Below are 20,037 nucleotides of genomic sequence, written 5' to 3' on the forward strand. Positions count from 1 at the left end.
CCCGTTGCTCGGTCCCTGCTCCTGCCAACCTAGCAGTTCAAAAGCACGTCAAAGCGCAAGTAGATAAATAGGTACCACCCCGGCGGGAAGGTAAACGGTGTTTCCGTGCGCTGCTCTGGTTCGCCAGAAGTGGCTTAGTCATGCTGGCCACATGACCCGGAAGCTGTACGCCGGCTCCCTCGGCCAATAAAGTGAGATGAGCGTCGCAACCCCAGAGTCGGCCACGACTGGACCTAATGGTCAGGGGTCCCTTTACCTTTAAGTGGCATTTAATATGTGGTCCCTGATTGGTTGGGATAGGTGTTTTCGCCAGAGATGGAGGAAGGTGGCACCCTCCAGATGTTGCTGGACTACAACTCCCATCATCCTTGACCATTGGCCTTGCGAGCAGGGACTGGTGGGAGTTGGGATCCAGCAACACCTGGAGGGCCGCAGATTCCCCACCCAAGTTTTAGATGCAGAAGGTTCCCCCAGGATCTCCAGGTAAGGAGAGACTCCTGTTTAAAGCCCTTGAAAGCCACTGCTGAGCTGTGTTGTCAATGGGCCAGCACTCAGATTTGATATTAGCAAGCACACCCACAAGCTGCCAACTTTAAAATGAAAGAGTTGACAAACGGCCCCGCAAGATGCTTCAAAGTCTTTTCTAGATAAGGAGACCTGTCTCTGTAGATGAGGCAGGCAGGAAGTTCCGTGGAGGCAGACAGGAAGTGCAGTGCTTCCTTCTGCCACTAGGTGGCAATGCCCAGTGGAAACCCAGCTGAGCTACAACCTCAGTGCCCTTTCCTTTGAGATGAAAACTCAGATCTGCATTTAAGATGGCAGTAAGTCCCAATGGGTTCCACAGGGCTTACTCCAAAGTAAGTGAACCAAGGGTTTTCTGAGAGGGGCCGAGCTACGAATAATAATGTGTATTTATTTATCCTGCAAAGGCCAAGATAGGCTTCTAAGCAGTACAAAAGCCAATTTATTTATTTTTATTTTTACATTTATATTCCACCTTACCTCCGAGATTATCAAGGTAGCACCCCCCCCCCATTTTAAGGCAAAACCACGAGCCGCTGTTGTTAAGTTGTGGGTGAACATATCCGACGACACAGCGATTCTTCAAACAGCTCTTGTTTATTCAGAGGCCAGAACAGAACTAGGCTGAGGAGCTCAGTCAGCCTGCTTATATAGAGCTCCAGAACAACGTTACTGTAGCAACTTTCTAAAACTATCCAATCACTGAACGTCACTTTCGATCCTTCATTTGCATACAAACTATCCAATCACTGAATGTCACTTTCGATCCTTCATTTGCATACAAACTATCCAATCACTGAACGTCACTTTCGATCCTCCATTTGCATAAAAACTATCCAATCACTGAACGTCACTTTCGATCCTCCATTTGCATACAAACTATCCAATCACTGAACGTCACTTCCGATCCTTCATTTGCAGAGACAGGTTCCCACAATGCCTGTAGGGACTCGGGCTCTCTCCAGTCCTGGCTAGAGAACACTTCCTTTTGTAATCAAAGATTTCCTGTTGCACCTGGAGCGAACAGAGAACAGAGAAGCCCTCAGAGCCATGATCTCATTCATGCGTGCTCAGGTTTCCTATTCATTGCCATAGCAGGTTGATGTGGATTCAAGGCCGGTCTTTGTTCAGCCGAGGAGCTGGGCTGTGTTCCAGGTGAGACCCAGCATCTGGGATGGGGTGAATTCACCGACGAATATGCAAATGGCTGGTTGATTTAAACTGCAATAAACAAAAATCTGCCCTTATTCCCTTATGGGGGACACAAGAGCCCTGATAGAGTCCTTTGTAGGTTCTCCATCGGTCGGAGAAAATAACAGAGGCCAACCAGAGAATATTGAGAAGAAAAGCAGCTCGTAAGCCTGATCTTTATTGATCTGTTGCAACAGGGTGCTCCCCTCACACGCAGGAAAGGACAAAGGTGTGTCCGCCTTTATATAGACATTTTAAATTGCCCACCCTGGAGTCCAAGACCACCCCCAGAAACATCATATATACATCACAGAAGGGGTGCAACTCAAGACCACCCCCTTTTTAAGATGCTATCTATCTATCTATCTATCTATCTATCTATCATCAGACCTTAAATTTTTTATTTCAGAACATATATAAAAAACAAACCAATGGGCTGCAGAAGGCAGCAACCAGCAGTTTCAGCCTGCAGAACTACCCACATCCAGCCTGAAGCAGACCCTTGAACTACCTAATGTTAGGGCCGGCCATATCAAAGTTTGCAGAACTACCCAAAAGCACATATTTAGGCTGGGAAAAGAAAACCTTACGTGGAAGGGAACCCTGTCCAACAAGCGCAGAACGTGTAATAATAATAATAATAATAATAATAATAATAATAGTTTATTTTTTGTACCCTGCCCATGTGGCTGGGTTTCCCCAGCCACTCTGGGCGGCTTCCAACAAGGATTAAAAATACATCAAAATGTTATGGGGAAGGGGCGTGGCCCAATGCAAGAGCAGCTGTTTGGCATGCAGAAGGTTGCAGGATCGATCCCCAGTGCCACCTCCTGGAAGGGTTGGGAGAGACTCCCTGTCTGAATTCCTGGAGGAACCACTGTCTATGTTCAGGTGTACCAATGATCTGACTTGGTGTCAGGGAAATTCCTATGTTGGCTCACTTGGGGTGGAAGAGAACAGAAAAACCAGGGCAGCAAGGAGGGAGAACGGAATGGAATTTCCTGAAAGAGGGAGCGGCTTGTTAGCCACAACCCTCAGCGGGAACACACGGCAACCTTTCCTTGCGGGTTGCATCCGTTTCGGATGCATTCAAATGTGCTCACAATCCTCTGGGCGGTTTTGGGAGGAAGTGAAGGCCTTTCAAACGGTTCTGCGTCGTTCCAAGCCAATTTTGCAGGGCTGCTCTTGCCACGGTGTGTGGTCCTTGCCTGAGCTGCAGTGCATGCATTTTACGGGAGGTAATTACGTTTGATCTAAAGGGGGGGAGGAAATACCATCCATTACTTTTTAATTGGCAGTGCAGGGTGAGGCAGGAGGCTGTTGCAGAGAAAATGAAAATGAAAACTGGAACACAGAGGGCCGAAATAAACAAAGCAGTAGCAATTTTGCAGGGCGGAATTTAGCCAGCGCCCCTTGATCTGATAATGAAGGCATTGCACAATATGCAGTGAGGGGGCTGGCCCGTTGGGGGGAAAGGGGGTACTTGCCCCACCAGCCTCGACCCACCCCAAGTCTGGAGGTGCCTTCCTTCCTTCTTATAACTGCTTCCTCTTCCTCAGTCTCAGGGTTGCTCCTCAGCAGGGAGGAGGAGGATGGGGACAAAAGTAGGATTAGTGGGCTCTGCCTGTCATCGACTCTGGCGCCACCTACTGCCAGGCTCCCTGCCTTCTGCCCTACCAGTCAATCCCCACTACCACTGTGCACAAGAGCATCTCAATTTTGATTGGTGGATAGGTTGGTCACGTGCCCTGTCCTGTATTGCAAAGAGGGGGGGGGACTTTATCAGATTGAGGGCCGCCTTCCCTTTTGGTAATGATTTAGGGGCCACACAGCAGTGCGGAGCACACAAGCGTCAACTTTTTTTAAAAAAATCAAAAACCATTTTATTAAATTTTTACAAATTTCACATAAAATTCCAAAACATAATATTTTTTTCTTTTGTTTTATCGACTTCCCATCCCATTTTCCGCAGTGTTTTTTCAATTCTACCCCTTTGTGTCACCCTATCTTCACTTTTTTTAATATCATAACCATAATTCTTTCTGTTGCTCATCGTTTGAATCCTGATTGCAAATTCATCATATTATAATATTTATTTAAATAGTCCGAAAATAGTCAACTTTATCTTTGTACAGTAAGCTAGCGCTCGCTCTCTCTCTCTCTCTCTCTCTCTCTCTCTCTCACACACACACACACACACACACACACAAATTTATCCCTCCAATCAGGGAAGTATTCAGACATTATAGAATCATAGAATCATAGAGTTGGAAGAGACCACAAGGGCCATCGAGTCCAACCCCCTGCCAAGCAGGAAACACCATCAGAGCCCTCCTGACATATGGTTGTCAAGCCTCTGCTTAAAGACCTCCAAAGAAGGAGACTCCACCACACTCCTTGGCAGCAAATTCCACTGTCGAACAGCTCTTACTGTCAGGAAGTTCTTCCTAATGTTTAGGAAGAGCAAAGACACGTTGCTGCCAGGCAAAAACACTCAAGGAGCGTGTCTAGCAAGGGCAGTGAGGGAGCGTGGCCTGGAGAAGGTGGGTGTGGCTGGAGAGAATTCCGAGGGCCAGGCAGAGAAGCTGGAGGGCCGCTTTGGTCCATTCCAGCTCCATTTGAACGGCCGTACCTGATCTAGCTTAAGGATAAGGAACTCCAAAAGGGAGAAGCGATGAAACAGCCCGTCTGCCGGTAACCGAACACCCGTGCGGCAGACTGAACAGGCACCCACATCACCCAGTCACCGTCTTCTCCACGAGGCTGACACATCCCAGATTCCTGTTTAAATTACAGTAATCATTTTAAAATTGGCACCAGTACGTACATGTTAGCAAATCGACTCGCATGCAAACCGGTATCCTTTCATTCCACACACACCCTGCCCTATATGTGAAAGCCCAGAGAGAAAGTAGGTAGAATCTGAGGAACGTTGCTAGCTAGGGAGAGTGAGAGGTCTGTGTGTCAACAAGGGCAGGGAACAGGGACTAGGTAACATGGTAGCACTGTAGTTTGTTCAGGGTGCTGAGAGCTGTTTGGAGACCCTTTGGCAAACTACAGTTCCCAACAATAGAAAAGTTGCATGCATATATTCGTTATTTCTGCTTCCAGCCCCGCCAACCACTGGCCGGTCACTCAGAAGGGAAGGTGGCCCCTTGTGTGAAAATGAGACGTCCAAGCAGATCTCCTTGGCAAGGCGAAACACTCATGTATCGCTCTTAAAGGAACTGGTACAACTGGTTTCGTAGGAAGCAGGCAGAGGGTATTCTGTAAATATGAGGATGTGGGTGATGGAGCAGTGAGTCTTGCTGTAAGTCTTTGCCTATTGCCATGCTTAGAAAAGGTACAGTGGTACCTCTGGTTAAGAACTTAATTCGTTCTGGAGGTCCATTCTTAACCAGAAACTGTTCTTAACCTGAAGCACCACTTTAGCTAATGGGGCCTCCAGTTGCCGCCGCGCCGCCAGAGCATGATTTCTGTTCTCATCCTGAAGCAAAGTTCTTAACCTGAAGCACTATTTCTGGGTTAGCAGAGTCTGTAACCTGAAGCGTATGTAACCTGAAGCATATGTAATCCGAGGTACCACTGTATATGTATGTATACACACATCTTCTTTGGAAATGATTGGGGGATCCTGCTGTGTGTTTAAGGGCCCGTCAAATCCCAGTTTGATTTGAAGGACGAACAGACGGACACGGAGGGGAAACCGAGGCACAAGAGCAAGAGCAAACGCAGGACCGAACGAACACCTGGAGGGGAAACTGAGGCACGGAGGAAAAAGAAGAGAGAAAGAGAGGTGGGTGGGTGGATGGAAGGGAAAGAAGGAAGCTCACCTGGAAAGGGAAACCGAGGCACAGAGCAAAGAGAGAAAGTCTGTGAAAGGAAAGAAATGACAAGTTTCTAGCCCTCTGGGTGGAATTAGGGAAAAGGTCTCTCTTCCCTCCCCCCCCCCTCTCTCTCTGTGCACCTGGGAAGTGTTGGAGGGTTCTGGAACCTGGGAAAGAGTTAAAACAGCAAATAAAGGTGGAGTTTGAAATACACAGAAAATTTTGGGGTGGGGGGGCGTTGTTCCTCTTTGCATCCAATCAGCTGCCTCCTGGGACAGCCTCGGCTCCGCCTGTGCCTATAAAGTCCAGGCTGCCCCAGCTGTTGGCTCCCACTTTCCCCATCGCTTCCTGCCACTCAGTACTGGACCATCTCGCTTCTGGTAAGTCTTGCATTCTGCTCCTCCCATCCACGGCTCGCTCCTCCATTTCGTTTCCATCATCTCCTGAGCTTTTGCAGAAGATTTCTGCCGCTCCAGTGAGCCAGATGTGTCGCTTTTTTGCTCCAGATGTGCCCCCTCCCTCCTCATTCCTAGTTCCCCTGTTCTTTTTCCATTTCAGAGATGCGGTTTCCTCCCCGCTAACCTAGGAATAGTTTGGAACCTTTTAATATGCTTTCTGCCCTATCAGAAAGATCCGTTTGCCTAGCCCTCCCCTCCCTCGTCCTTAACAGGGAGATCCGATAGGTCTACTCGGAAGTAAGCCCCTTGAGTTCAACGAGGTTTGCATAAGTACAGGAGAGCAGCTTAGCAACGCGAGCCTGTACGGGTCTCCTCGGAAGTAAGACCGCATAGGATGGCAGCGTAATTCTTACCGGGGCCCCCACAGAAGTTAAGTCCCATTTTGCTCAGTAGGGCACCCTCCCAAGTTAAACGTGCAATTGATTATATATTGATATTGTAATTTATTTAACGGTATTTCGTCCCGTTGAGCTCAATGGATCACCCTCCCAAGTTAAGTGCGCAATGGTTTATTTAATGATGTTCCTCTTCCATTCAAATATTGGGTGCTCTTTCGTTTAAAACCTTAAAAACCTTTTCATTACTTCTACTCTTCTCATTTAGGCGTCACTTTCTGCAAAAGAGAGAGAGAGAGGCGTTGAATTCCAGAGCTGTTCTAACTCCGGATTTCCCGTTTGCATTTTGGCTTCTGGTTGTCGCTTTCAGACTCTCTCTCTCTTGTGCAGAAAGTCTGAAAGCGACTTAACCAGAAGCCAAAATGCAAACGGGGAAATCCGGAGTTAGTACAGCTCTGGAATTCAACGCCCCTCTCTCTCTCCTCTGCCCCTCCAGGCGGTTTGAGATTTAAGCTGCAATAAAGGCGGTGCCTCTGGGCATATGCAGAGCGCTTGTCCTCTCGCCGCCGAACTACGGCAGCGAGCGCGTTGCTCTTTTGCGCTCAGGGAGCCGCTCCCTTGTAAATGGAAACTTACATTCCCTTCGCTTTACTCCCATTGGACAAGTTGTGCTGCCGCACCCCCCAAGCCTTTGCCATGCGGGGTTTTTCCACGGCTCCGGGTGGGCGTTGCTCTCCCCACCCGAGGAATTTTGCAACCCTCTCGAAAACTAGGAGGCTCCCAGAGTCCAAACCGGGACAGTTTGGAGCCTGACGCATGAAGCTGTGCTGCAAGAGCGCAGGAAAAAGGAAGGATGTTTGGGGAGGGGGGGTGTTGGGTGATGGAAATAGGGAATTGCCCAAGGGTGGGGCATCACACGCACCCACGGCTCCCCCCCCCTCCATGCTTGCTTAGCTTGTGCCGCTTGCAAACTTTGCGCAGCAACCCTGCGCCACACGCCCTCCTGGCCTCTGGTGGGGAGGCGTGATAATGCACACAGTCCCAGTAATTTCGTTATTTGTAAAACGTTTGCATCCTACATTTAAAGCGCTCTCATGCCGCTTTTAACTGCCATGCCCTTTTAACTTCCCTCAAAGCATCCTGTAAACCAGGGGTCAGGGGTTTTTCAGCAGGGGCCCGGTTCACTGTCCCTCAGATCTTGTGGGGGGTTGGATTATATTTTGGAAAAAAATAATGAACGAATTCCTATGCCCCACAAATAACCCAGAGATGTATTTTTTTAAAAACACACATTCTACTCATGTAAAAACACCAGGCAGGTCCCACAAATAACCCAGAGATGTATTTTAAAGAAAAGGACACATTCTACTCATGTAAAAACACGCTGATTCCCAGACTGTCTGCGGGCTGGATTTAGAAGGCGATTGGACCAGATCTGGCCCCTGGGCCTTAGTTTGCCTACCCATGCTATAAACTGTAGCTCTTTCAGGGATCTGAAAGTTCCATGAAAACAGCCCTGTTCAGTCTTTTATTATTAAGGCAATCCTGTATTGGGAAGTGTTTTTTTAATGTTTAATATTTTATTATGTTTTTATATATGTTGGAAGCTGCCCAGAGTGGCTGGGGCAACCCAGTCATATGGGCGGGGTACAAATTAATGATGATATTAATGATAATAATAAATTACCTGCAGTTCCCAGGGTGCCTAGGGAGAAGCCATGGAATAAGAGTGTTTTCAATGGGTGTGATTATGTGCCATCCTTTAGAACAGGGATGGGAGCATCTGTGACCTTCCAGGGATAGGACAACTACAGTTCCCATCAGCCAATGGCCAAAGGTGATGAGAGTTGTAGTCCAACAGCATCCTGAAGGGCCCGCAGGTTAGTGGTTGGACCACAACTCCCATCATCCTTGGCCACTTCTTGTGCCAGCCGAGGCTGATGGGAACTGTAGTTCTGTAGGGCGCCAGGTTGCTCCCCAATGCCCTCATTTCCCCAGGCAACTGGTCCCTATGCAATTTGCTCAGTGGTGAGGCAGCACACCTGTAGGGCGTGGCTGGGCCTTGCTCTCTCTCTCTCTCCACAAATCTAGCTGTCGAGCACATGTCATCGGGCCTCGTGTGGTTTTCATTTGCTACTGCGTTGGGGGGATGGGGGCCCTCCCAGGTGATGGTTCTGGGGATGCCCCAAACCACAAACAAAGGGAGCAATAATAATAATAATAATATTTATTTATACCCCACCCTCCCCAGCCAAGGCCAGGCTCAGGGCAGCTAACAACCAATAATAAAAACAAGTTGAACAAATACAACTTAAAAAACAAGATTAAAATACAACATTAAAACATTAAAATGCAGCCTCATCACAGGAGGAGAAAGGAAAAAAAAGAAAGAGGGGGAGGGAATCAAACTGACTCCAAGCGAAAGGCCAGGCGGAACAACTCTGTCTTACAGGCCCTGCGGAAAGAAATCAGATCCCACAGGGCCCTGGTCTCATGAGGCAGAGCGTTCCACCAGGTCGGAGCCAGTGTTGAAAAGGCCCTGGCTCTGGTTGAAGCTAATCTGACTTCCTTAGGGCCCGGGACCACTAGGGTGTTGCTATTTATGGACCTTGAGGCTCTCCGTGGGGCATACCGGGAGAGGCGGTCCCATAGGTACGAGGGTCCTAGGCCGTGAAGGGCTTTAAAGGTCAAAACCAGCACCTTAAATCTGACCCTGTACTCCACCGGGAGTCAGTGCAGCTGGAAAAGCACTGGGTGAATATGCTCCCATGGCAGAGACCCCGTGAGGATTTGATGCGCTGCCTCCGTGCCCCTTCTGTTTGCCATCGCACCTGTAGATAAGGTGGTGATCTTTTTCCGCACAGCAAGAACACCCTGTATGCTTTCTCACTCTCTCTGAAGAGGCCAGATAAGATCACCACCACCTTAAAAAAAACCTGATCTAGAAACCACTGCTGTTCTCATAAACCATGACAGATTCAGGGTGGGTTGTTGATTCTTCCTTAAGATTGTGCAAAAATGAGAACTTGCGGAACTGGATCTTGAAACTGCTGCGGCTGCCACTGCCTATCATACTTTTTGCAGCACAGCGCCTTGTAGGTTCAATCCCTGACTTGGAGAGAACCCTGCCTGAAATTCTGACGAGCTGCTGCCAGTCAGTGTAGACAGTAGTGAGCTAGATGGACCACTGCTCTGACTCAATATATGGCAGCTTCCTCTGTTCCCAATTAAGTCAGACCTTAATCCGGAACCATGAGGACTGGAATCTTACTTTATTTTATTTTTTTAAAAATAAATTTTATTAAATTTTCCACTGTGATAACACAAACCACAAAGCAAGATGCTGCACAAAAACAGAAAAGGAAAAAGAAAAAAGAGGGGGAAACAATAAACAGATAGACAATAATAACAAACTTAATTCTTCACAAATCCAACCTTTTAAACATCTTGGTTGACTTCCTCAAATCCCTCCCTCTGAGTTTCCTTGTAATTAAAAGTAACAGCTTTCCAATATCATTATTAACTAAAACAAATTCCAATTATAGTCCATCTTATTCACTTTTGTTAACATTCTGAATCCCATTTATTTAATAACTTAATTTAATCCTAGGCCTATTTGTTTCTTTCAAGCAATTTCTAATTTTTTATATTACAATATTTATTCAAATAGTCCTTAAATTTCCTCCAGTCCTCTTGAAACTCCCCTTCTTTCTGGTCGCGGATTCTTCCATTCAGGTCAGCTAGCTCCGAAAAATCCATCATCTTCATCTGCCAATCTTCCACTGTTGGTAGTTCTTGTGTTTTCCAATTTTTAGCAAGTAATATTTGGGCGGCCGTTGTGGCATACAAAAATAATTTAACATCTTTCTTGGGTGGAATCTTACTTTATTTTTAGGGGAAGGCCCGCGGGCAGCTCAGCAAGAGAGTCGCTCCCTTGATGTGGGCTGGGACGAGAGTATTCTCCTCCTTTCATCGCTCAGCTTGCAGCACATGAGAAGCGTTAAGCCTAAAATAATACCTCTTGCTGTGACTGCTAAGACTTCTGGTCCTTAACCCTACGGGCATGTTCCTTCCCAGGATTAAGAGACCGCACCCTGTGATCAGCTAGGATGAGAGAGTGCCACAAGGCCACTCTGTCTCCTGGCACCAGGCCATGCCAAGAGAAGATATCACAATGGGCAAGTGGGCCTAGTTGCAAGAGAAATCATAGCTCAGTCGTAAGCCTGCCTGGCCTCTGCCCCCCGGAACATAGGAAGCTGTTCTATTGAGTCAAACCATTGGCAGCGGCTCTCCAGAGATTCAGACAAAGTTCTCCCCCAGTCTAGCTGGATATTGAACCCAGGATCTTGTGCATAAAAAGCAGACGCTCTTATCACTGAGCTACAAGTCCTTCCTTCACCTCTTCTTTCAGATGTATTATAAAGCAATGCATTATATTAATACTTTTTTTTAAGCATCCTAATAGCATTGGGAAACTCTCCCCCAGATTGTGAGGAGAGGCAAGCAGGTGACATCACAGATGCTAGCCAATAGCCACCCTACATGCATACCCTTCCCAGTTTAAACCCAACCACATTGCAAGCTTGTAGAACAAGCCCCCCCCCAAAAAAAAAAACCAATTGCCTTGGGGAAAGCAGTTGCCTTATTTTTGCAGTGAATGTGGTGCTACCAGACTGACCTCCGCCCCGCCCCCCAATACCTTCATCTTCTTAAGTGGGAACCGGTTGTCTTTAAATATTTTCTTTCTTTGTTGCAGTCAAAACAAAAACCTCAGGCCTAGGAACTAAATGTGGGCCTCGGAGCTTCTCTGTCTGACCCTTGGGACCCCCTCCATGTTGCATTTTTTCTCTTTCTCCTGAGCCATACCCCTTGCCAGACCTTATTTCCACGTTCCTTGTTTCTGTCTGGCTTAGAAGACCAACAGAGGCTTCTTCCTAGCCCAGATGGAGGGTGGTGTACAGAGAATGTTGGCTAGTGTACAAGGGCAAAATCCACATTTGTCACGTCATCCACTTTTGCCTGTGGCCCCCGGAAGGCTGCCCGGCCCTCAGGCTGAAGAAATGTTCCCCAGCCCTGTTTTACATTAACAAGTGCAATTCGAACCCGTGCCTGCAGCTCTTTAAACTTGTTCTCTTCCGCTCACGCAGATGCAGTGATGCTTATGGGATTTTTATTAAATAAAAATAAAGTAAATGCGTTAGAGAGGTAAAAGTAAAGGGACCCCTGACCATTAGGTCCAGTTGTGACCGACTCTGGGGTTGCGGCGCTCATCTCGCTTTACTGGCCAAGGGAGCCAGCATACAGCTTCCGGGTCATGTGGCCAGCATGACTAAGCCGCTTCTGGCGAACCAGAGCAGCGCACGGAAATGCTGTTTACCTTCCCGCTGGAGTGGTACCTATTTATCTACTTGCACTGGCGTGCTTTCAGACTGGTAGGTTGGCAGGAGCAGGGACCAAGGGAACTCACCCCGTCGCGGGGATTCGAACCGCTGACCTTCTGATCAGCAAGTCCTAGGCTCTGTGGTTTAACCCACAGCGCCACCCGCCTCCCTTTGCGTTAGAGAGGTAGGCATCAGGAAAGCTTTGGAAGGCCGGCTTTCCCCTCCCGATCCGTACAGCCTCCTGAACTCTCCCCCGTTCTGTCTTGCCTCTTTTTCAGATCTCTCGCCATGGCAGCACCTCTTGACCAAGCTATTGGCCTGCTGGTTGTCACCTTCCACAAATACGCCGGCAAGGATGGCGATAAGAACACCCTAAGCAAGAAGGAATTGAAGGAGCTGATCCAGAAGGAGCTCACCATTGGACCGGTGAGGATGGGGGAAAGGACCAAATATGCTCAGAGCTCCTGTTTGAGGACAAAGGAAGCTGGGGGTACACAGGGACACAGCCTGTCTCTCGCTCTCTCTTCCCCCCGCCAAACTAAAAGCACTGCAATGTGACCATGGTGGGGTAGATTAAGCCGTATGACCTACCGTATATCCCCACTGGCTCAAAACGGCTTGCCCCAGTTGCTTTTCTCCCAGGGGGGAAATGATAATAATAATAATTTATTATTTGTACCCCGCCCATCTGGCTGGGCCTCCCCAGCCACTCTGGGCAGCCTCCACAAAGACCAAAAATACACTAAAATGTCACACATTAAAAACTTTCCTGAACAGGGCTGCCTTAAGATGTCTTCTGAATGTCAGGTAGTTGTTTATCTCTTTGACATCTGATGGGAGGGCATTCCACAGGGCGGGTGCCACCACCGAGAAGGCCCTCTGCCTGGTTCCTTGTAGCTTTGCTTCTCGCAATGAGGGAACCGCCAGAAGGCCTTCGGCGCTGGATCTCAGCGTCCGGGCAGAACGATGGGGATGGAGACGCTCCTTCAGATATACTGGGCCGAGGCCATTTAGGGCTTTAAAGGTCAACACCAACACTTTGAATTGTGCTCCGAAACGTGCTGGGAGCCAATGTAGGTCTTTCAAGACTGGTGTTATGTGGTCTCGGATACAGAAGGACACCTACCCACCCTAGACCTTTCCCCACAAGTGGAGAAGCATCTGGGTGGATGGAGAGAGAGCAGGGGGATATGAACGGGTGGGAAGCGGGTGAAGCAGTCCCTTCTTGACCCAGCAGTCTTCCGCTTTGGGCTAAATCCTCAAGAAAGGAGCTTTTCAGTTAAAATTCCGTCAAATGATCAGGAAGCCACATAGACGAATTTGTCGCGCGATGGCCTCAGGAAATGAGAAAGTGTAGGAGATAGTCAGGTGCCAGGGCGTGGTCTTAATCCCAAAAGGAGGATATAAAGAACGCCTTCTGTGCGTGTGCAGAGTGAGACTCAGACAGCATTTGAGGAGCAAGGTGTCACCAACAGCATCTCCCATCGCTTTCCCCCACCTGCGATAAAAATAATGCTATTATTCATACTAAACCTTGCCTCCCCCCACAAGTTTCCCAGAAAATCGCCTCAAATGTTGAAATGGAAAGCAAAGGCCTTGTTCCATTGAGCGTTCTAAATTAATGATTTCGTTGTCTATTCCAGAAACTGCAGGACTCAGAGATACAGGCATTAATGAAAGATCTGGACCGCAATGGGGACCAAGTGGTGAATTTCCAGGAATACGTCACTTTCCTGGGTGCCCTGGCAATGATTTACAACGAAGCTTTGAGTTCGTAAATGTACACCCCGGTGGGTTGAGGTTTTGTGGTTCGGGATTATACCTCTGTAGGCGGTTTCACGTCCAATAAAATTTAAGTTTTGTAAAGTTTGGCTCCGCATCCCGTGACTTTTACCAAAGAGATCCCATGGTGTGTGAACAGGTAACTCGCAAGTCCTACGCATTCAGCTTTACGTGCTTGGCAAAAAAGGAAAGGGGAAAAACCGAAATTAAAAAGGGGTCCAGGTTTTTTTGGGGGGGGGGCGAGGTGGGCATTCCCACCCATCATTTCACACAGTGTTTTGACCATGCTTTGCCCTCACAGAGCTACATTTCACAGAATTCCATGAGGAAGAGGTATTGATTGCTAAACAACACACACTCTCTCTCTGTAAGGGGAATAACAGGTCTCGGCACCCCAGACTAACAACAGCTCCCAGAATCCTTTGGGGGAAGCCATGACTGTTGGAAGTTGTGCTTTAAATGTATGGTGCAAATGTGGCCTAAAAGCAGTGTCACTGATATTTTTAGAACAGCGGGCATATCTGGATTTTTTGAGGGAAGTGCTGTGGGTGTCAGTCACAAAATGGCTGTTGGAAAGAGGAGTGGCATAAGTCAAAATGGCTGCCATTTTTACAAACAGCGGGTTCCGGGGAGGGGGGGGGTCCTATATTCACAAGGTAGTCCAAGCTGGCAGAAGTTGTCCAGAGTTTCAGGCCAGCAACCATTCCCATACCTACCTGAAGATGTGGCTGAGACCTATCGCCAGGCCTCTTCTCACCTTCAGCATTGGTGCTCTAGTCACAAACACACACCCCAGCATTTTTCGGATGAAAATAAGCACCTTCTATTCCATTATTCATCATCATCATCATCATCTATTTATACCCTGCCCATCTGACCGGGTTGCCCCAGCCACTCTGGGCGGATTCCAACAGACTGGTATAGAATCATAGAATCATAGAGTTGGCAGAGACCACAAGGGCCATCGAGTCCAACCCCCTGCCAAGCAGGAGACACTATCAGAGCACTCCTGACATATGGTTGTCAAGCCTCTGCTTAAAGACCTCCAAAGAAGGAGACTCCACCACACTCCTTGGCAGCAAATCCCACTGTCGAACAGCTCTTACTGTCAGGAAGTTCTTCCTAATGTTAGGTGGAATCTTCTTTCTTGTAGTTTGGATCCATTGCTCCGTGTCCGCTTCTCTGGAGCAGCAGAAAACAACCTTTCTCCCTCCTCTATGTGACATCCTTTTATATATTTGAACATGGCTATCATATCACCCCTTAACCTCCTCTTCTCCAGGCTAAACATGCCCAGCTCCCTTAGCCGTTCCTCATAAGGCATCGTTTCCAGGCCTTTGACCATTTTGGTTGCCCTCCTCTGGACACGTTCCAGTTTGTCAGTGTCCTTCTTGAACTGTGGTTAAGTACTTAATTCGTTCCGGAGGTCCATTCTTAACCTGAAACTGTTCTTAACCTGAACCCACTTTAGCTAATGGGGCCTCCTGCTGCCGCCGTGCCGCCGGAGCACGATTTCTGTTCTCATCCTGAAGCAAAGTTCTTAACCTGAAGCACTATTTCTGGGTTAGCAGAGTCTGTAACCTGAAGCGTATGTAACCCGAGGTACCACTGTACACAAAACATTAAAAGAAAACCTTCCCTATACAGGGCTGCCTTTAGATGGCTATGGGGTTAGAGAACTCCATACCCTCCAACATTTCTCCGATGGAAATAGAGACGTCCTAAGGGAAAATGGGAAATTCTAGGATCAAATCAGAAACCGGGACGGCTTCTGTAAATCAGGGACTGTCCCTGGAAAATAGGGAACCTTGGAAGGTCCATAGTCAACACCATTGCAGCAGCATGTTTTGCGATATAAAAGAAAAGATTTCACACAATAGCGCTGAACAGAAACCAAACCGTTGTTCCACAAAAGCAGTGTCCATGTTAAAAATATCAATAAATAGATGAAGGGGCTAAAGAAGCAAGCAAAAAGGATTTGGGAGTAGGAAGAGAGGGCGAGTTGTAAAGGGAGAAGGGTTTGGTCAGGGGTGGGGAATGGGAAAAGGGGTAAGTCGGATTGGGGAGCAGGGTTCGTACTCCCTAATCTCACACACACCCCTACCAACAAACAGAAACAGAAGCCCCTTTAAAGAACATCAATAGATTTGCTGAGTGGGATTCTGAAAGCCCTTTTGGGTGGGGGACAACACAGAACATGGAGCCAGCCCAGACTGCTGGGCTGATCTGGTTCAGTCTTGTCCACATTGTCCAGCAACAGCTCTACAGTGTTTTAAACAGGGGCATTCCCATTTCTACCCTGCGACGCCAGAGATTTAACCTTTGACCTTCGGTATGGACAGCAGGTGCTCTCTGCCACCGACCTGGTTCCCTTCCTGGGTATAGATCCTTTTCAGCAGCAGCTTATGACACACCACCCTGCCTTCTGCAGCTAAGCAGAGCCCCCAGATTCAGTCTCTCTCAACGCAGTGGCAATTGCCGGAGGGCGACAGCAGGGAGCGCTATTGCCTCCCTGCTCTGCTGCTGAGCCAGGAGCGGATCTACTACGAAACTAATGATGTTTAAGCTTCAGAGCGCCTCATCCCCCAGAGACCCCAGAAGCAAATTTAGTCCATGCTGCTTAGCGTTTTGCGGTCTAGTAGATACAATTTGAGGCACACAATTTATCTTTTGCAGTTATGTATTTCAAGAACCCCCCAAGTTTGAGAGTCGGTAGTGCAGATGTGGCAAAGAAAGCAGTGGTTACCCAGATCCCGTTTGTGGTTGCGAATGGGCCCTCTTATAGGAGTTCGACCTTCGGGGACCCAAAAATGTTAGTCCACCACTGTTCTGAGCTTTCCAGGGGAATCTGGTTGGGCTCTGGCTGCAGGATCTGATTTCTTTCCGCAGGGCCTGTAAGACAGTTGTTCTGCCTGGCCTTTAATAATAATAATAATAATAATTAATAATAATAATTTATTATTTGTACCCCACCCATCTGGCTGGGTTTCCCCAGCCACTCTGGGCGGCTTTCATAGAAACCAAAAATACACTAAAATATCATACATTAAAAACTTCCCTGAACAGGGCTGCCTTAAGATGTCTTCTGAATGTCAGGTAGTTATTTATCGCTTTGACATCTGATGGGAGGGCGTTCCACAGGGCGGCTTGGAATCAACTTGATCCCCCTCCCCCCTTTTTCCTTTCTCCTTCTGTGATGGAACTCCTATTTGGGGACATCCCTGGCTTTTTTTCTGGCCCACGTAGGACCAGTCTGGATAGTTGGCCTTGGTGAAGATTTAACATTTTCATCCCCAAAAAGTTTTTGATTTGAGTTTCTACTGAAATGAGGGTGAATTTTAATGTTGTACTTAATCTTGTTTTGAAGTTGTATTTTAATCAATTGTTTTTATACCTGGCGTTAGCCACCCTGAACCCGGTCTTGGCTGGGGAGGGCGGGGTATAAATAAAATTTTTTATTATTATTGTGGGGGGAAATGGACCAAGTGGACCATCTATGTCAGAGCTCCTCTCCTCAAGGAGTACCACGCATGGGACTGACCCCTTAATCACCTAGTTAAAAGTGCACTCAGACTCTCACCTGCCAGGTAAGGTCAGCACAATGGGGTGGAGGGAGATTTTGCAGGTGTACTTAATTTTGTGGCACCACCAGGTGGCACTCTGGCTGCATAATTCTCCAGGCAGCCGTCACTCCCAAGTTTTGTAGTCTTACCAAAAAAGTCTGGATCTCACATGTGGAGCTTTCTGCTATTTATCCATTGAATGGGAAGCTAGACCTTGAGTGCAAAGGCATGAAGGAGCAAGTTAACGGGGTTACAAGGCAGGCCACGGCCTGATCAGCTCAGGATTCCTGAGTGCTGGTGCAATTAAGCAGCTCCTCTGACAGTCCTCACGTGATCATAGGGACATTTTCATCCCAGGAATGTTGGGAGGGCATGCAAATCTTTTACAGGCCTTTCAGGAAAGACTCCGTATCAAAAATTAAGCCAAGCAATGCTCAGAAACTGGAAGAGGCCGAAAGGGAACAGGGAAGCAAGGAGGCCTACCAGCCATACCTTAGCTTAGTCCAAAGCTTGTTCCTACCTAGTCTTGCTTCTGGAAAGTTTCCAGGTAAACAATCTTGCTTCATATAGCTAAACCATGGACGAATAAGGCTCTTGGCCAATGCAAAATTCGGGGAGGAATAAGGCGATCGGTGACCACTAGCCAGGATGTTCTGCCTCCAGAATCGGCGCCAGAGTCGCAAGTGGGAAGAGTTGCCACTGTGTTTGGGTTTACATTGGGGTATCTAGTTGGCCAACTGAACAACTGCACGCTAAAATCAAGGGCAGAGGAGTCGCTGAAAGCTCTGTGCTGCTGTTTTAACTATGGAGTTCACTCCATAAATGCCAATAAAGGGCATGAACTTAGATGTTTTTAGAAGACTGGGCAAATTCTTGGAGGATATGGCTAGAAATGGGTACTAGCTACCATGGTCAGAGCAGGGCCAGCGCACCTATGAGGCAAGCTGTGGCAGTCGCCCCAGGCAGTAGAACCAGCCTCCAAGGAGCCCACTGCTGCCCCCTCGTCTCTGGCTGCGGAAGAGGGGGTGGCCAAGAGCTGCCATATTCTGTTTTGCTTCAAGCCGCCTGGGCTGCCCCTAGGTCAGAGACAGCATCCTTCTGAATACCAAGGACTGGAAATCGCAGGAGGGGAGGCTGCTTTCGCACTCGGGTTCGGCTTGTGGGTGCCCCATTGAGGCCCTTGAGAGAACAGGGATGCAGGACTAGATGGGCCATGGGCCTGATAGGCAGCACTTCCCTTAGTAAATTTGTGTGCCCAGGTATCCCGCCCAAGATCACATGAAACCGGTCTGGAGAATTTTGCATCGGTTTTTCCTCTTTCGCTGAGACCACGTGGCAAGCGGCTTCTGAAAACCAGGGGTGGATGGGCTCCCAAAGTTTTGCGTCAGATGCAGACCAGACGCTGGGGGCAAAATGTGGCTCAGGCATTGCCCTGAGCCCCTTCCTTGCAGACTTTGGGCTGCTGCTCTGGAAAAAAAGAGGACCCGAGGCTGGGACGGTCCCCACCCTGATCTGGACGGAAGAACCGCCGCCCGGAAAACCACACAAAAACCAGTGACGGAATGTTGTTATAATTAACATATATTTTAAAAAATAATAATAAAATCACTCTGGTTTATCTCTTCCACAGTGGGGACGGAGGGGAAGGAAAGGTGGGGCTGAACCCCAACCACAGCCCCCCTACTTTGAGCTCCCCCCCTCCGCCCCAAACTCAAGCACAGAAGCCAGACCTCACGACAGATAAGGATGCAAAGTTACAAGTGCTTTACAAGAAAACGCCCCCCCTTTTTCCTCTCCCCCACATGTACACGGCAGCTCAGGAGGAGGGATGGGGGGGGCAGGAGAGAAGGGCAGTTATGTACATAATTGCTTTTCTTTAAAATAAAATTTTTAAAAAACATGATTAGGCCAAAAAAAGAGAGAGAGAAAACGAGAACGTAACCCGCCCGCCCCCCCAAAAAAAATGCTCTGCACGCTACGAAAGTCTCTATAGCTATCGGGTGCAGGTACGAAATATACACAGGAATAAACTTGGGGAAACGAAATGGCTGGAATTGATTTTGAGGGAGGGGGGGGCAGACACTTGGATTCACACGAATGCGAGCGCCCCCCCCCCAACACCCCGATTCAAGGGAACCGGAACACTAACACCTAGACTGCGTACGTTCTCTCCCGCTTTGGGGAGGATGCTGAAAACTCTCATGGCCTGCCCCCCCCCCCCCCGGCTCTAAAGAGTGCAGAGGCTTCTTCCCTGCCCCTGGGGGGGTTCAACCCGTGCCCCGGTCCCCTATAACCTGGGATTGCAAGTGCTCGTTGCAAAGTCCGGTCCCAGAGAACCCTAGGAGGCGTTTAAGCTTGGAGGGGGGTGGCGGGGGCACTGCAGTTGGGGGGGTGGAAAGGCAGGGCGGGCAAACACAATCTCTTCTGTCCCCAGCCCCTCTTGCCCAGAGCCTCTGGTTTAGGAAAGCAAAAAAAAAGTCGTCCTTTTGTTTTTTCGTGGCTCAAGAGGGTCCACCTCGCAGGGGTGGCGTTTGTCGGCGCTCCCCCTTCCTTCACTGGAGTCGGTCGGTGCGGAAAGAATCCTCGACGGCCGGGTCGGTCAGCAGGGCGTACGGGTCGCTCAGCATGTTGAGTCCGTCCAAAGTGAGCGGCTCGATTCTCAGGTCCTCATCCAGACCCAGGGAGGAGGAGTCCATCTCAAAGCCCGGCATGCCCGCCAGGACGGTGGCGATCTCCCTGGAGATCCCGGGCGGGGAGTCCCCTAGAGGGAAGGATTGGAGAGCAAAAAGAGATGTACAGTGGTGCCCCGCAAGACGAATGCCTCGCAAGATGGAAAACCCACTAGACGAAAGGGCTTTCCGTTTTGGAGGTGCTTCGCAAAACGAATTTGCTATGGGTTTGCTTCGCAAGACGAAAATGACTTGCGAGTTCCTGCGGGGGTCCCCCCCCCTTTTCCCAAGCCGCTAAGCCGCTTAACA

The 20,037-nt window shown here is 48.6% G+C and overlaps 2 protein-coding genes across 2 annotated transcripts in view; one reads left to right on the top strand and one right to left on the bottom strand.

The window, feature by feature from the left end:
- The first annotated feature begins 5,778 nt into the window (after positions 1–5,778).
- Positions 5,779–13,580, top strand: LOC310666224 (protein S100-A6-like). Its single transcript, XM_083416922.1, has 3 exons — positions 5,779–5,920; positions 11,993–12,140; positions 13,358–13,580. The coding sequence occupies exons 2-3, from the start codon at positions 12,003–12,005 to the stop codon at positions 13,490–13,492; spliced, it is 273 nt and encodes a 90-aa protein (XP_083273048.1). The 5' UTR covers positions 5,779–5,920; positions 11,993–12,002; the 3' UTR covers positions 13,493–13,580.
- Positions 13,581–18,622: 5,042 nt separating this feature from the next.
- CRTC2 (CREB regulated transcription coactivator 2) overlaps positions 18,623–20,037 on the bottom strand; it is a 39,819-nt gene continuing 38,404 nt past the window's right edge. Inside the window, exon 14 of the mRNA XM_083416539.1 lies at positions 18,623–19,820. Coding sequence (XP_083272665.1) covers positions 19,612–19,820 — 209 coding nt within the window. The 3' untranslated portion in view covers positions 18,623–19,611. The remainder of the gene's footprint in view (positions 19,821–20,037) is intronic.

Source organism: Podarcis tiliguerta (genome assembly GCF_965153285.1).
Source record: "Podarcis tiliguerta genome assembly, chromosome: 16".
In the NCBI taxonomy this organism is placed as follows: domain Eukaryota; kingdom Metazoa; phylum Chordata; class Lepidosauria; order Squamata; family Lacertidae; genus Podarcis; species Podarcis tiliguerta.

Excerpts from the sequence above, each read along its gene's own strand:
- LOC310666224 (XM_083416922.1), top strand. The coding sequence starts at position 12,003 with ATGGCAGCACCTCTTGACCAAGCTATTGGCCTGCTGGTTGTCACCTTC. Across the intron at positions 12,141-13,357 it reads AGGAGCTCACCATTGGACCG|AAACTGCAGGACTCAGAGAT; the intron begins GTGAGGATGGGG and ends TGTCTATTCCAG.